Below are 17499 nucleotides of genomic sequence, written 5' to 3' on the forward strand. Positions count from 1 at the left end.
TGTGAGAGTTTATTATTTTACTATTATAGAGTGGTTTCTGCGAGGTTTGAGAATTTTTTTAAGTAATAGAAATTATTTTTATTTAAATAGAGCATTATTTCGTCCCCCCTTTCCCCCCAAAACCAGACGCGCAAAGTGCTGGGACTTTTTACCCCTTTTTGCTGGAAGGGTAAGAAGTAATTTGCAACAGGTTTCACTTTCTTTTTTTTTTTTTTTTTTAAATTTGGGTTTGGCCATTTTTTGGCCTAATTTTACTGTACTATAGTAACCGATCACTTCAGCTCAACTACATAATGTGCATAATATCGTTAGAAACTCGCATTTGCTAAATTTCATTAAGACTCGCGTGTGTTGCAATTATTTTTTTTAAACCGCGGAACGTTTAAGCTTTTTCTTTACAGGATTTTTCGAATATCAATGAAACGGGGTGCAGCAGTTCAGTAAATGAACGCGTCGTACACAAAAACGAGGATTTCTAGATGCTTCCTTGTTTAAAATTGTATTGAAGGCGGTTACGGTTTCCTATTTATCTACGAAACACATTTTTGTAACCCTGTTTTCGTTAATCATTTTTGGGATAGTCCCCTGTTGGACTATCTTATTTTTTAGTACATTTCTCTTTAAAAAGCAATAAATTTACCTTTTGTTAAAAGCGATAAAGGCGTCCCTGTTGAACTAACATACGATCTTCCATCTTCAACTACTATACACGGTGTAGTTCCGTCGATTCCTTTCTGCATTCTCCCTACAGCTGAAACAAAATACATGCTTTACAAAAAACAAATTAAAATTGTATTGAAAAAAAAATTCAAAAATTTTATTTCAACTTTTAATTAACATTGTTGTGCGTCAAAAACTATCACTTTCCGACCACTCTAAATACCTTCGTTTTGTTGGCATTTGTCACAACCAGTAAAAAGTGGGAAACAATAGGACAGTATACAAACAAATTAGATTATGAACCATCAGCACTTCTATACAGGTGAAATAACAGATGCCTATGTCGTTTTATGTCAGTCTTTCCGCTATTCTATTCTTATTCTAAAAAATACTGAAATGTGCCAGGCGAAGCAATTGCAAAGAAAAAAAAATGGTGGAGCTTTGCTTACAAGCCTATAAAATAATTTTGTAATTACAAGTTTTACAAACTGTTAATTATATACACTAATGGAAAAAAAAACATTAACATTTTCCGCAACTATGTTTTCGAGAGAAAAAATAAATGAATAAAACAGTCAAAGTCGTAATTGAAAAAAAAGTCAAAGTAAGCGAACTAATAAATGTCTAATATGAAAAAGAAGAGAATGCATTGACTATCTAACATGCAATAGATGATTATGCAAAAAAAAAAAAAAAAAAAAAAAAAAAACCAGAGGAATTGAACAAGTGTTTCGAGTTGCAACATTTCGCACTGATCTGAAAAATATGCCTTAAAACGTTTGCGAATACGTATATTGCAAGATTTTTTTTCGATGCATATATTTTCCAAATACAACACGTTATTGAAACAAAAACAAAACTGGAAAACAAATCTTGTAAAAAAAAAAAAAAAAGAACACGAATGTAAAAGTATCGCTGTCTTCTTCTGACGAAATGAAAGCAAACAATATTTCGTCTGAGGAGACACAGAAGACGACATGAAAAGCTTACTCAGTCCTTCAAAGAAGCTGTGAGTGCTTTAAAAGCATGAGCAGAGAAGAAAAAAAATGACACTCTTTGTTTATTTTTGACTAATATGAGTGAAAAACTAGCCTTAAGGGAAAGCTGAATAAAATATACATATACGCACATTAACGATACAAAAGTGTCTTCTGAGAATTTCAAAGTAGCGCACAAAGATAGTCTTCTTTTTTAAGAAAGCTCTTGCATATTTTAAGATTTAGAAGACTTCTTTTTCGGGAAGCTTAATGGTAAGAGCTTGATCAGGAAATTTTAATATTTTTTATACTATCAAATATAAACACTTTTTAGCAATTTAAATTTTGCTTCCACTTTTCGATATATCTGTATAAATCATGCATTTATGCATAACTTGTTATAATTTAGACATATTTTACTCTTATATATTTCAGTGATATAACTCCTACATACATTATATAGAATGGAGTTCGATTTGCACAATTTTATAGTGAAACTGAAGTCAATATTTTAACCAAATGGAAACTTTATTTTCATTTTATTGCAATATTTCAGTTTTTAAAGTACCTTTTCACAAATAATTAAAATGTTTGTGAGGAAAAAAAATATTAAAAAAATTCAATTATACTATCTAATATACAATAGATAATAATGCAAAAAAAAAGGAGTTGGTCAAGTGTTTCGAGTAACAACATTTCACACTGATATGAAAAATGTACATAAAATTATTCCGTTATTAAAACAAAACAAAACTGAAAAAAAAAATATTTTCCAAAAAAAAAAAAAAAAAAAAAACATGATTGCAAAAGTATCACTATGTCATCATGCGACGAGATGAAAGCAAACAATATTTCGTCCGAGGAGACACAAAAGACGACATAAAAAGCTTACTAGTCCTTCAAAGAAGCTGTGAGTGCTTTAAAAGCATGAGCAGAAAAGAAAAAAAATGACACTCTTTTTTTATTTTTGACTAATTTGAGTGAAAAACTAGCCTTAAGGGGACAGCTGAATAAAATATACATACACGCACATTAGCGATACAAAAGTGTCTTCTGAGAATTTCAAAGTAGCGCACAAAGAGACAGTGTCTTCTTTTTAAGGAAGCTCTTGCATATTTTAAGATTTAGAAAACTTCTTTTTCCGGAAGCTTATTGGTAAGAGCATGATCAGGAAATTGTAATATTTTTATACTATCAAATATAGACACTTTTTAGCAATTTAAGTTTTGCGTTCACTCTTCAATATATCTGTAATAAATCATGCATTTATGCATAACTAGTTATAATTTAAACATATTTTACTCATATATATTTTTGTGATATAACTCCTACACATATTATATGTGAATAGAGTTCGATTTGCACAATTTAATAGTAAAAATATAGTCAGTATTTTAACCTAATGGAAACTATGTAACTGTATTTTATGGAAATATTTCAGATTAAAGTTTTTAAAGTACTTTTTCACAAATAATCAAAATAATGGTGAGAAAAAAATACATTAAACAAAATGACATTATACTATCTAATATACAATAGATAATAATGAAAAAAAAAGGAATTGGTCAAGTAATTCGAGTAACAACATTACGCACTGATCTGAAAAATGTACTTAAAATTATTCCGTTATTAGAACAAAACAAAACTGAAAAAAAATCTTCTAAAAAAAAAAAACAACAACAACATATGATTGCAAAAGTATCGCTGTCTTCATCCGACGAGATGACACAAAAGACGACATGAAAAGCTAACCAAGTCCTTCAAAGAAGCAGTGAGTGCTTTAAAAGCATGAGAAGAGAAGAAAACAAATGACACTCTTTGTTTATTTCTGACTAATTTGAGTGAAAAACTAGCTTTAAGGGAAAGCTGAATAAAATATACATATTCGAGCATGAACGATACAAAAGTGTCTTCTGAGAATTTCCAAGCAACGCACAAAGGTATACTATCTTCTTTTGAGAGAAATTTTTGCATATTTTAAGATTTAGAAAGCTTTTTTTTTCGAAAGCTTATTTTTAGAAGCATGATCAGAAAATGTTGATATTTTTATACTATCAAATTTAAACTCTTTTTAGCAATTTAAACTTTGCTTCCACGCTTCAATGTATCTGCAATAAATGATTCATTTATGAATAACTTGTTCTGATTTAGACATATTTTACTCTTACATCTTTTAATGATATAACTTCTATATATTTCATAATTTGTGAATGGAATTGAACTTGCACAATTTTATAGGGAAACTCAATACGATATTTCAACAAAATGGAAACTTTATCTGCATTATAGTGAAATATTTCAGATTAAATGTTTTTAAGTACCTTTTCATGCTCATCAAATGTTTGTTTGAAAAAAAATATTAATGAATTGTTTTTACACGGCATTTGTTAGCAGTGTGAATAACGTGATAGCTTACGGGCAGATTTTGTGTCCAACAGTGCAATCACAAGTGTTGAACATAAATGATGCTTTAGTTTTAAGTTCTCAATATCGGTAACTTTTTCAAGAAAAATATACAATGTGATAATCACAATATTTAGAGTATATACACTGATAATTAGGTATGCTGGCCTAAATAAATGGTTTGTATTTAAAAGCTACTTCCACGTGTAGTATCTTATACAATTAAGAACTGAGCGCATATGTCTGTGTATGTACCTAAGTCTGTACCTATGTAGTCATCTATGTCCAAGTTTCTTCTCCCGAACGACAGTGAACTGACCATCGAACCAGGTATCGATAGACTCGTAATGTTCCCGTCTTTATGTTTGGCTTTTCAACATAATCTTCCGATAATAATTAGAGGATACATCAATTAAAAATGATTAATTTTGACACTTAGATTTCGACCAAAATCCCTATTTTTCAAAGGCTTTCCTCCATTCAAATTATTATTCAGTACTTCATCTCAACTTTCCGCAACAATACTTTTATTAAAATTTATAGCTTGAAGAAAATCATATTGAGACAAAAGATCTGCTGCCATTTTTTGTCTCGAATATGAGCAGATAAAGTTCTCTTTTTTGTTTTAAAGACTTCTCCTGTAATCGGGGGTTTAAAACCTTTACTTTTTGATTATTTTTCCAAAATCTGCCTCGATTTTTTTTTTGTTGATGAATGAACACGCGTCACTTGACGTAGCTTTTATTTTCGAGGTGAACCGTGCAAAGCCGAGCGACGTAGCTATTGTTAATATAAAGGTTGTACGAAATGAACAGTGGATAAGTTGAATAAAAATAATACTTTTAATGAAAATCAAAAGAAATCTCCATGAGCGTTGAAACATAGGTCCCGGCGTTGCGGCAGCAGGTCGATGCATTTGCTGAAGAAAGGTTGGTGGCTGATTCCTGAGAAAGTCCAGCACAGCTTCCTTCACTTCATTGTCCGAATGGAAACATTTCCCCTGCAATGCTCTCTTAAGTGGCCAGAAGATGTGAAAGTACCTGGGTGACAGGTTCGAACTATACGGGGAGGTTGCCATACTTCCCAACGGAATTTGTTTAGGGTCATTGTTGTAAGGGTTTGTGGACGATAATGGGAAACACCCATTTACTCAGGTTGAGTTCTTCACTGATTTTACGGGTCTTAATTCTTTGATTAACTCGAATCATTTCATTAACGAAGGCAATGGAATCATTGGTGATCGTGAATTTTGCTTGGGCCGGTCTCGGCAGATCCGATGTCATTTGCCGCCCTTCTCAAAAACTTTTACGCCACTTGTTCACAGCCGTACGACCTAAACATTGGTTGCTATACACTGCTACCATTTGCCGATAGATTTCCGCATTACGCTCACCTCAACCAGAAATCGATCTGGACGCGTCCATGGATAGCATGACTTTCCTTTTTTACAATTTTCTCTACTGTAAACAAGCTTCACCGCAGAACGGCATCTGAGAAGCATACCTCATACCACCTTTTATACACTTGCACAGTAGGGTGGAGTAAAAATTTGAAAATGAAACTGTGGCCCAAAGCAACCGACATAAGTCACACCTTATGTCGGTTAGCAAAAAAAAAAAAAAATAAATTTTAATAATTTTGAGCCCTCAAACAGCAATCACATTGATTACTATAAAACATAGTTTGTCGTGCGAGTTGAATTATTTGACTTCTGCCAACTTTCGGTCTCAATGTTATATTGTGGCGTATTTATGGATTCTAATTTTACTCGAATAAAGCCATCTCTCTCGGTTAGACAACAAACTATAGCTAGTGATTCTTTATCTAGTTTTACATATTGTCGCAATGCTTTAGTATCACATGTGAGGTTTTGAAAACCATAATATTCAGTAGGTACGCCATCAAGCGCCATTTCTTTTCAAGTTTTATCTGAAATTCCCATTTATAGGTGGGGGACTCACTTCTGCTTATCGATGAGCTCATGTGTAGAAGTTGAAATCTGAAATTTTAAATATTTAATGTCCCATCGAATTCTTCAAATTTGTTGTCGTAATCCAACGCAAACCAAATTCTCTGATGTCGATCATCTGCATTCCCCAGTTTTATATTTTTTAGATTCTCAAAGTAACCAGTACTGTTGATTGCCGAAACGTCATCTGATAAAATGGAGTACGTCGGAGTACAATGGCAAAGTTAATTCGATTGGACGACAAAAATTTGTAATTCCAGATTTTAATTTCGATGCTGAAATTGAACGACCTTTTGCTCATGGATGGGTGGAAATGTGAAAACTCGGATCCTGCACCTAACATAGGAGTTTTAGATAAAACTTTGAAAGAATTTGTACTTGATGGCGTAACTACCTAATTGTATGATTTCCAAAATTTCACGTTATACTAAAACAATGAGACATTGCGTAAAATTATACCAAGGTTTTTATTTCCCGCGTACATTTAACATTTTGTTATGTGCTATGGGAAAAATCAACTTTTTCTTTCTCTATGTAAGAATTGCTTTTATTACTTTTTTTTCGATATCTATGTAATGAATACAAGAGCACATTTTTACTAATAATAACTTCTGATACTTTTCCTCAAAGTACGGAGCCTTACGATGTTGGTCAATTTTGAGGCTATATTGGAGAAATTCAAAGCATGTGTGGAACTTTGAAATATTGTTCATTATTAAAAGTATAACATGCGGTGTGTAATGTACACAAAAAGCCTACTCTTAAATGATATTACATCAAATTTTTATTTTTGATGAAATTATTGTAACTTTTTCCAGTTTTTATGCAATAATAGTCAATTTCAAGGCGCGAGCGAACCCTCAAGATATTTTTTTTTTGCTGAAATCCTTTTGCATAACTAAATATCTCTAGAAAAGGCAACGTTTCAAAGCTATTACTTAACGTTTATCATATTTTGATTTTTTTCACTCCATCCTGTTGTGCAGTGGCGCTGTAATCAAATCATTCAATCTGACGGTATTGCACGTGTCCAATTTCCATTTGTGCAACACTTATATTTGCATTAAATTCGTAAATGCCCATTAACCGTCGCTTGTTGCAGTTCGTCGGATTCTTTATCTACGCTCCTCAAAAGGGAAATTGCAACACCAAGAACGAATGCATAGCATTATGCAAGTAAACATATTAGGTAGACTTTTAAATTTTTCTTCTCTAAATCATGCTGTATTGCAGCACCTACAAGGCTACTAGTACAATTTCTTGTTTCAAAGAGGAGGAGAGGTTCTCCTATCATTTGTACTGGCTATTTTCATTTTTTAATTTTGTCGTTTGTTTCAATCCCTTTGCTTATCTTTGCCTCGTATGAGTTCATTGATGATTTGCTTTAGGTAGAATTCACAAACCACATCCACTGTTATGCGCAGATAATTAATGGTGTGTTCCTCATAATGAATATTTTCCCACATAATTATTACTGGTGCAAGCAAAGCCTAGTGATTTAGGAAAGTTTAAAAACATAAATTATTCTACGCCGTTTTTAATGAGAGTCATTTCCCAGTCTGAAGGCTGATCTGAATTGTAACCCGAACTTCTACACATAAATTATGTTTTAGCTTTAAGTACTCAACGCCACGTGTTTTGCTGACAGTATATATACATAATGTAACTATTGCATCGTTTCCAGTATAGTATAATTTGAAAAAAGGCCACCTGTGTTTCTGCAGTGTTAGAGTCTGACCATCTATATAATAGAAGGAAACAAGTAGTATGGGGCAATCAATAACCTCAGATAATCATTTTAACTTTTTGATGTTATTACCGTTCTGGTGCTTTTGTCGTTGTTCCTTTTTTTATAATTCATATTTTATTATGCGTAATATTCTGTCACAGCCATTGAAAAAAAAATATTGTGTAGTATATGATATGATAAATAACGAAAAACATTTCACATTAAATAAGAAAGATCGTACTTTTTATTTTTTTAAATATTAATATTGGTGTCAAACTCTTAAATGTACTTAGAGTGTCGTGTATATCAATTCTATCACATTCTATATAGGCCCTAGAATAAAATAAATTTAACATACAAACAAATCGATTGTCGTGCGTTGCACTTTCAGCTTCAAAGCAACATCTATACACATTTAAATAATTAAAGCAAAGGCTGAGTCTAGAAATACTTTAAATGTCATAGAATATTCAGACAGTAGACAACACTGCAAATGAAAAACTGAGAATAATTTAATTTTCCCTTTGTACGCTTTTGTAATTTAACTCGAAATTTGCTTCGCAGCTGAATAAAAAGTAAGAACGCATGCATTAATGATAAATAAAGTGTCCTTCCTTTAATGACATATTCAAGTAGGAGCGCGACAGTCTTTGAAGCAACAACTTCTTGCATATTTTAGCAAGACATGGAGTCTTTTATGCAAAGCGGCTGAAAGAGCCTTTTAAGCTGGTAGAAGGTTACAAAATTTAAAAATTACGTTCAAAAATAGGAAGAATTCAATTCTTCCGATTTTTAGAAGCCTTGGAAAAAAACTCGTAATTGCATCTAAATAAGAATTTAAAAACTGACTTTGAAGCAAATGCAACGAAAACTAGATTTAAATGTTCTTAAACAATATTTTCTATTGATAAATCTTTTAATGATGTGCTTTGTTTAGAGACGATAAGACTTTGCAATTAAAATAAGTGTTTTACTAGAATAAAAATAATTGGGAAGGGAATTGTTTTTCCTCTGAAACCAACAACAAAACATCATTATAAATTTAATTGTTGTATGGCGAAGTACAAATAAATAAATAATTCATAAGTGTTCTTTATTTAAGGTACTAGTTAATAAATCCGTCGATCATATTGTTAAAACGCTTAAAAAAGGCAATATGTATATATATATATATATATATATATATATATATATATATATATATATATATATATATATATATATATATATATATATATATATATATATATATATGGGGGGGGGGCGAACATGATCGCACAAATGAGCTTTACAAATTTATAAATAGGAGAACAATTGAAATACAAAACAAATGTTCTTTATACACTGAATAAAGGTAATGAAAAGCGAAATAAACAAACGCTTCAAAGCGTTTACAGATTTTAATTTACTTAGACCTTAAAAAATGATTTTCAAATTTTAAGATAGTTTTTTTTATTTTTAATGTGTATGATAAATGCTTGGTTATTTTCATTGCTTCGTCTTTAAATTTGTTGCCATGTAAAAAATGTATTTCAAAGAAAATACGTAGTATTGAAAAATAACTAAATGGTTCAAAAATTATCTATATCAGCGGTTCTCAACCTTTTTAGTTGAACACCCCACTAATTTTGTAGAAAACACCACTAAGCCCCACTAACTACTATATGTTACTTGCACAGCCAAAATTGACTTTTCACCAAAATAGGTGCTGGAGGGGAAGAGGGGAGGCATCTGCTCATAACTATCTTTAATTTTGTAAATATTATACCGTATTAGCATAAAAATTGTATTAAAATCAAGAGTTTTGGAGATGTTAATACCCTTCTCCCATCATGCTGCACCACTGATATGGATAAACTGTACAAGAACAATTTTCAAAATATTTTTTTAAGAAAAAGAACTTTATTGCATTCACATTAGCTGGCATAGCTGTAAGAAAGCTCAAAAACAAGTCATCAAAGTTAAAGCTCCAAAGGAATTTCACTTCTTTTTTCCTCTTCGAGGGAGTTGTTATTTGGATTGAAGCTGGATAGTTTTAGTCGCAAATACTTCGCAAAATTCAATGCATTTCTACATTATTTTTCTAAAATGCTACAATGAATTAAATTGTAAAAGTCCTATTTAAATTAGTAGGTTGTTGAAAAACCCCTCAAGTGTTCCATTACACTGGTTAGTCATGCCAGTACAACAAAGGAGGGGCATTTTTTAACTATTGAAGCTTGAAGCTAATACTAGTTTATTGGCAATTTTCTTTAAAAGAGGTTCTGATTCATTATATTTCATCTTCAATTATAGAGCAAAGAAATATAAAAAATCAAATCTTAAAGATTCTTACTGGCTAAGAGACAGGGAGAGTGACGGTACTTTTAATAAGTAAATTTTAGCAAAAAACGGAAACTGAGGCCCCAAGATTTATCTCGGTTCAGATTCTCGACCAGTGTCCACGGTCCAGTAAAAAGCTGTTTGCGGCCCACTTGTGTGCCGCGGCCCATGGGTTGAGAACCGCTGATCTATATTTAAAGTATATTTTAGTTACCTTATTTTAGTTTATCAACTTTTTTTTCCTTTACTTTTTTTTAAATTTAAGTACTAACCATTTTTTTTTTATTTTGAGATAGATTTTAAATTCTTAAAATACATTTCATGATTTTTTTTTTACATTTTATATTCTATTTCGTCATTTTACTAGGAAAATTTAAAATAAACCACAAAAACTAACATCGAGTTACTGTGGAAAAACGCAATACAATGTATAACTTCTACTTCTTCAAAATGAATATTTTTTTCCGTTTATTTCCTTAAAAACTTAAATATAGATTTTTTACCCTAATAAAGAATATTTTACTTTATTAAAAATTTGAAATTGCCACTTACTAGAGAAAATTAACCACTATTTCGTCATTGAAAAACATCGTTACAGGTCAATGAAGTAAAAATGTTAAGTAGCTGTGAAATTCGTTTTTTACGGGTACAAAATTAATTAAAATCGTTTCTTTCAAGACTTTGTCATAACTTAATGAGCTTTAATAATATTAGATTTTCTGTCAAAGAGTTTCATTATCTTTTCCAAAGGATATTAAAACCATAAATGATCCATTATGCTGTTCCGCTTGTAGAAAAAGTTCTACTATTTTCATTTTCAAGCAATTGACATAAAGGAAAATAGATATGCTTTTGAAGCAGAAAAAAATGAACTAACGTTGATAAAAATTTGAAGTTTATTTTGTGCCGCAAATACATATGGCAATTGACACTACAGAGCCAAAAAAAGGAAAAAGTGTTTGCTTAGATCCAGTACAAATGAGAAAGAAAAAAAAATGCTTTACGGAATTTAAAAAGTAACGAACAAAATATATTACAGCAATAAAACTATATAAATTTTAATATACATACATAATTAATTTATGCATTTTATATTTTATATACTTTTTATAATTTAGCGCAGCTGTCCTTGTACCTTTTCCTAAAATAAATAATTTTCTTTGACGCTTAGTTAAAAACCGAACTCTTTTTATTTCATTTTTTTTTTCGAGTATTTTTTGAGTTTTAGCCTACGTTTTTTCCCACGTGATCAAACATTGTGTAGATAATTTTTGAACCAAAATCAAATGTTCTTTTTGAAATTGTCGACCATAATCTTCGAATGTTTAATTGAATGTTTAAAGTTAAAAAAAAAAAAAAAAAAAACATGCAAGGTCATTAAACTTCAAATGTTTTCTTTAACCTTTTTTTTTATTTATATGTTTGTAAGAAAATTAAGTTTTATTACATTATTCGTTCTTATTTTATATTTGTCCTTTTTTCATTTTCAATTTCGATATCTCATTTCTTTTTCTTTAGATTTTTTTCATTACATACGTTAATACAGTACAACCTGTGACGTTGACCACCCTTGGAAGTTGACCACCTGTTGACCGCTTTTTTCAGGCACGTAATTAGCCCTTATCATACAAATCAATCTTTGTAAGTTGACCACTAATGTAGTGCATCGCAAGTGGTCAATTTTCACAGGTTTAACTGTATAATAGATTCTGTACTAGTTGCTGAACATTATTTTTCATTATGAAACAGTATTCTTTTCATGTTTTGAACGATAAAAAAACATAAAAAATGATGTTTTCCCAACCGTCATACTATAATTGGAGTCACATCCTACTTCAACATCTGTCTGAAACTTCGCAGTACTTTGCATTTTCCTCTAAATGATGGAAATTATTATTTAACCCGCGTGCTATGTTGTCAGCACGACTCAGTAGCTTTTTAAAGTTTTCCTAGTTAACGTATTTTTTCTCACGGGTTTTATGAGTACCTCGGGTCTTATTTGCTGTTTCAGAGATTGTGTTTTATTTTATGCGGTTGATTACTGCACAGTAAAATGCATACACTTCTTTTGAAAAATGAAACAGTATTTTAAATGAAAGTGAAAAATTAGTTTATGAGTCATAAATGACTCCAAGAATGTTCAATGTAAAAAAAAAAGAAAAACAGTATAGTAAAATGGAAGTTAAAAGCTTACCTGCAAAATAAGTAACACATGCAGACAAAATCACAGCGACCACTGCAAGAACAATGGCAGCAATTTTCCACGTGCATTTTTTACTACAGTTTTTTCTAATATGAAACCTGGAGGAAGCCATAGCCGCAGATGCAGAAAACACACCAGATGGAGTAGCTTTGAAAGGCCTCCGATGCGTTGTAGGTGGGGCTGTTGGTGGTTGGATAAGCTGAGGATTTACACAATTTGCTATTGGCACCATTGGGCCAGTCGTTGAACTCGGGGTGCTGCAGAATACTGGGATAGGATTGCTGTACGTGGCTCCTGTGGTGCTTGAACCTGTACTGTTGTTAGTTGTTGCTGAAATAGTTGTTGCAGCTGTTGTCGTGGAATGTAAGCTACTCGCTGCAGGCAGATCTTTACAGGGCGGCGTAGGTGCTTTAGAGTTGGTGTCGCTGCGCGGCAATGGGGTGGGCTGCTGAGATGTGTTGTATATCCTGTAAAAAACATTTAGACTCAGGTTACCAGAAGTGCACAATGACAGTGAGAACTAACCATGAACCAAATAATGAAAGCGATAACTCTAAAGAAAGGTTCAAAAACACATTGTATCGTACCGTATTATTCCGCATTATCCGGCATGCCGGAAAAAAGTGTTGAGCAGCATGCCGGAAAATCCGAATTATCCGGCATGCCGGATAATCCGAGGCTTATTTTGCAACAAAACAAACGTAAATTTCCTTATTCAGTTCCAATCAGAAAGCAAACCACTGTAAGGAGAAAAATAAATAAATCCCGAAAGTAACCTTTGTTCGAAAAAAAAATGTATTGCATAAAATATGTACTTGTTGTTTATGATAGTTCATTATTAGTAGATTTAATTATATGCCAATAAAGTAATCAATTCAGAAGCAATCAACGTTACTGCGACTTAATCACAATTTTTTTAATTAAATAAATTTTAGGTTCCTTTTAGAGAGGTTACTTTCATTTTTATTTATTACATAGCTGTGGTAAATTCTTTAGCACTGTTTTAGGGGTGGTAACTTGCTGCTTAAATGTTTGCTTACTTGTTTCAATTTATTTTTTTATAAAATCATTCTTTATTAAACAATATTTTTCTTGTTAAAATAACAAATGACATTGTTAGTAAATAATTTTACAAAATTAAACTGTTTATTAATATTAATTAGATATGTATATAACTTATATTCTTTTAAGCAGAACATATACTTTTTTTATAGTATTTAATTTTTTTCCTGTCCTCGAATTTTCCGGCATGCCGGAAAGGACCAGGCAAGTGTTACTGAAAATGTGGTGACCCCCGAATTATGTGGCATGCCAAATAATGCGGGGTAATACGGTATGTAGTTCGTCATTTCTTCGTACAATCTGACCAACAAAGACGAGGGATCTGACAAGCGACTAAGTTAGGACGATTCCATCTGTAAGAATCATGCCGCGGAGAGATAAAAATGACGTTGGAATTTCGATACATGTGTTCTATAATGTCACTAGGGCCTTATTAATTTATTACTTACTTGAGAAAATGAAGAGAAACAAAACGAGTTCTGATGGAAACGGCAAAAATAAAATAAAATGATTTCATTTCGTCCGGAAATGTAAAAACGAAATGGTTTAATCAAAATTGTGTTGTAAAAAAGAAATTAATTATTTTTTGTAGTGTAATACTAGATTGACCATTGTTTAGATTAAAAAAAATATTGCCATTAACAACTTGACATTTTTACAAAACTGGGTCTAAATAAGTAAGAGGCAAAAGTGCACATCTGTAACTAGCAAGCTGCCACAACTGCAAACTAATAGATGCGTTCATTTCCACCATTAAACCGGATATCTGCCTTTACCTATCATCGGTGGTCAGACAGTACTTAAATGACATTGCAACCATAATTAGTCCTATATCTACAGTAACTTATCTCCATAGCCACCAATTTCCTGGAATTGTAACATGCTCGTATTCTCATAAGATAAAATTGAGATTATATGTTTTTCATACAAAAACTCTTAACCACTTTGTCAACATTGGCATCCATACTGCCAGTAATTTTATTAAAAAATATTATTTTACTAAAATATTCTATAGTAAAAAACAAGAACGCGGTGGTTTAACAAGCTTCATAAATACAAATAATGGGGTTTAAACCTCCTTCTAATTTTTCGCAGTACTGTGAGTCGAACTGTTCTACCAAATGGGACAAGAAGAAAAAATATGATTAAGTAAAAGTACACATTTTGCGGCGTAAGTCATATGAGGAACCAATGGGCGCAATAATCGTCTGCCTCTTCCGGTAAAGTTACTGTACATTACAGTTTTTTTCTTCACCGTAAGCTCTTTATTTTACAGTAATATTCACTCTAAAATGGTTCTTAAATTTTTAACAGTGCATAAGCAATGTCAACTATTTACATTTGCATTATTTTAAAAGACAGACGCTAAAAAATATAACTTTGCAATGTAAAAGAAATAAACAAACGGAAAGTAAGTTCCTGATGAAATAGTCAAAAAGAACGTTACGTAAAAAGTGTTAGCAGACGCAAAAATAGTTTCGAAAGTGGCATTAAAAATATCGCGCCAGAAATCATGCTATCATATGTCATCTAATCTCTCACAATAGTTCCAGAGAAAAAGTGAAATCTTTCTACAGAAAACCGATAATCGTTGTATGAGACGAATCGTAGATCTAAGAAAAGCATCACCATGAAAAATCTATTCCGATGTTCTATTATAAGAGCCTAAGGATCGAAATAGAACATTAACTTTGGAGTCTCTAGATCTGCGGCCGGTGTGGAAACGTTCGTCGAGAAAGAAAAAGTGCAGTTGATAAGAAGACGGTTGGAAAAGTGAAACTTCAAGCACTTCTCCTCCACTGGGCCTTTAAACACGTTTTATCGACATTGACAGAAAAGCCAAGGGGGAGGAAAAGTGGTTCTTTTAGGGCACTTTTTGAAACACTATGAGAGACATAACCTCTAGTTGTGGAACATTATTCCAGAAAAAAGAGGAAAAAGAAAAATAATAGCGTTATTTTTGAGAGTTTTTTGTGGGAAGCACTGCAATAATGATGTATTTTACAGAAGGAAAAGAAAAACATCGAACGTACACTTTCGTATTTTTTATTTTAGACCCTAGATAAAACGATATGCCTGAGCTTTAAAAAAAAATCCCTAGAGGAAGCTGCTGTACCCACGGACAAAATTTACTTTTCAATTTTTACTGGTCTCTGGGAATAGATAATCGATCGGAAAAAAATCCTGGCAGCATCTACAACTTAAAATCTAATTTGGCAATTTTTGTCAGATAAAAATCTCAAAGCTTTCAACCTCAAAAAAATTTCTTAAAAACCATCTTTTTTTGTCCGTGGGTACAGCAACCCGTTCACCCTGCAGACAGGTGCCTTTGTACCCATTGGACATATAAAAAAATAATATATAAATAGGTCTGAGGAACTCAATTATACTCAATGCATTTTCATAAGCCATTTTATATTGAAATACTTCAAACATTTATTGAAAATAACGTTAAATAAAATCTCCAACAGAAGTTAAACTTTAAAAATTACCCGATGGTTTCTTACCTTTTTTAAATTTTCTTTAATCTTTAACATCAGTGAACTGTTTAAAAACGTTATTAGTCTTAAGAGAGTTAATAATGTTATGACTGATTAATATGTTTAAAAAAAACTAGATTCATGATAATATGGCTCTCTATGTATCAACATAACAACTTCAATTTATACGCAAATTGAAACCTTTAACCTAATATTAACCCACCACAAAAAACTCAGTTTAGATTAAACAAACAAAAATTTAGAAAAGTTGACTTCAAATGAAAACAGGTGGGATTGACGGCCTGTAGATCCTACAACAGGTGGGGGTTACGTCAGCACTATAACTTCAAGTCCTATTTCAAATTCATCATCATTGTTGAAAGCAAATTTCGGACGTTGATGACAAGGCTTCACATCGTAGGAAGACTCATGTGTGACCCAAGGATACTAAAATTTGCTGTCCGTGGGTACACATGGTTGTGTGTCCTTGGGTACAAAGATATGCCGTTTTGGTTTTGCAAGGTAGTCACATCGACAGGACTACAGTTTTACAACATTAAAAATCAGAAACAAAACCTTCAAAATATAGGGAATTATGATTACAACAAAAAATGAATAATACAATCTACGACGGACGAAAAAAAAAGAAAAAGAAATTGCTCATATTTTTTTTTTACTTAGACTCTACAAAAACCGAAAAAATGTAATAGATTTTTAAATGTTCGTTTGATGGCGTTGAAACTTTTAGGGTACTGGAGAGGGCTGTGACGCACACGTTGAACCCCAATTAGGATCTCTCTCGACGATACCCGGAATTTCCCGACCAACGTCCGTAGGTACAACCGTCCATGAGTACAGCATCTTCCCCTACTATAACATCAAAATTTAAAATGATTTTAACTTTTAAAAGCATTTTTTGGGAAGGCACAAAAAAGTATATTTGCTTAGTTAGTGCTAATTAAATTTCACCTCTGTAAATCTGATTATTCTGCTGCTTTTGCATGTTGAAAAATGAATTTTCTTCACTGACAAATGTTCGAAATGTAAAAATATTACGAAGCAAATTATTTTGTTATAAGAGTCATTTTTGAAGTAATACTAAGATGTTTTAAGTAACGTAGTTTCATTATATTTTTGAAGAAAAAATGTTTTATGATTTTAAGTATGTACCTGAAGAGTTTATTTTTAAACTTATACAGAAAATAATTGAAATTTTGACATCTTGGATGTATGGCTTTTTGGGCGCTACGCCACACTAGGACTCCACCGACAACTCTTATTAGTTTAAGTGATTATTGAAATGACCAAGTCACGATTTTCAGTCATCTAGGGTCCATCCGTCATGGTCACGAGCTTATGTAAAATTGCACCTAGCATCAAAACGACCTTAAAAGCTGACGTAGAGCATGAGTAAAGATCAGCATCAACCTAGAGCTTGTAAACTCTTATAAACGAAACAAACGATTGTTTCCGCGGCGGAGCGTTGAATAGATCTTGTTTTGTGAGCTGTCTGTGAGCAGTAAGATTGACGTAGTTGGTTTTATACCACACAGGTGCCCTGGATGTTATTGCCTCTCTTTGTGCTGTAGAAATGTATTCTCTGTAATTAAAATAAACTTTGTTTCTTATGTTGTGGGAAGGGACAAACCTGAAACATATCGAAAAAAAAGCGAATGACTAAAAAACAAGAAGTT

At 31.9% G+C, this 17499-nt stretch overlaps 1 protein-coding gene across 1 annotated transcript in view; it reads right to left on the reverse strand.

The window, feature by feature from the left end:
* LOC129216592 (teneurin-m-like) overlaps positions 1-12589 on the reverse strand; it is a 254259-nt gene extending 241670 nt beyond the window's left edge. The window contains exons 1-2 of the mRNA XM_054850806.1: positions 12255-12589; positions 641-751 (exon numbers count right to left, since the gene is read on the reverse strand). Coding sequence (XP_054706781.1) covers positions 641-751; positions 12255-12495 — 352 coding nt within the window. The 5' untranslated portion in view covers positions 12496-12589. The remainder of the gene's footprint in view (positions 1-640; positions 752-12254) is intronic.
* Between the last annotated feature and the right edge of the window lie 4910 nt (positions 12590-17499).

This window comes from Uloborus diversus, chromosome 2, assembly GCF_026930045.1.
Source record: "Uloborus diversus isolate 005 chromosome 2, Udiv.v.3.1, whole genome shotgun sequence".
NCBI classification, from domain to species: domain Eukaryota; kingdom Metazoa; phylum Arthropoda; class Arachnida; order Araneae; family Uloboridae; genus Uloborus; species Uloborus diversus.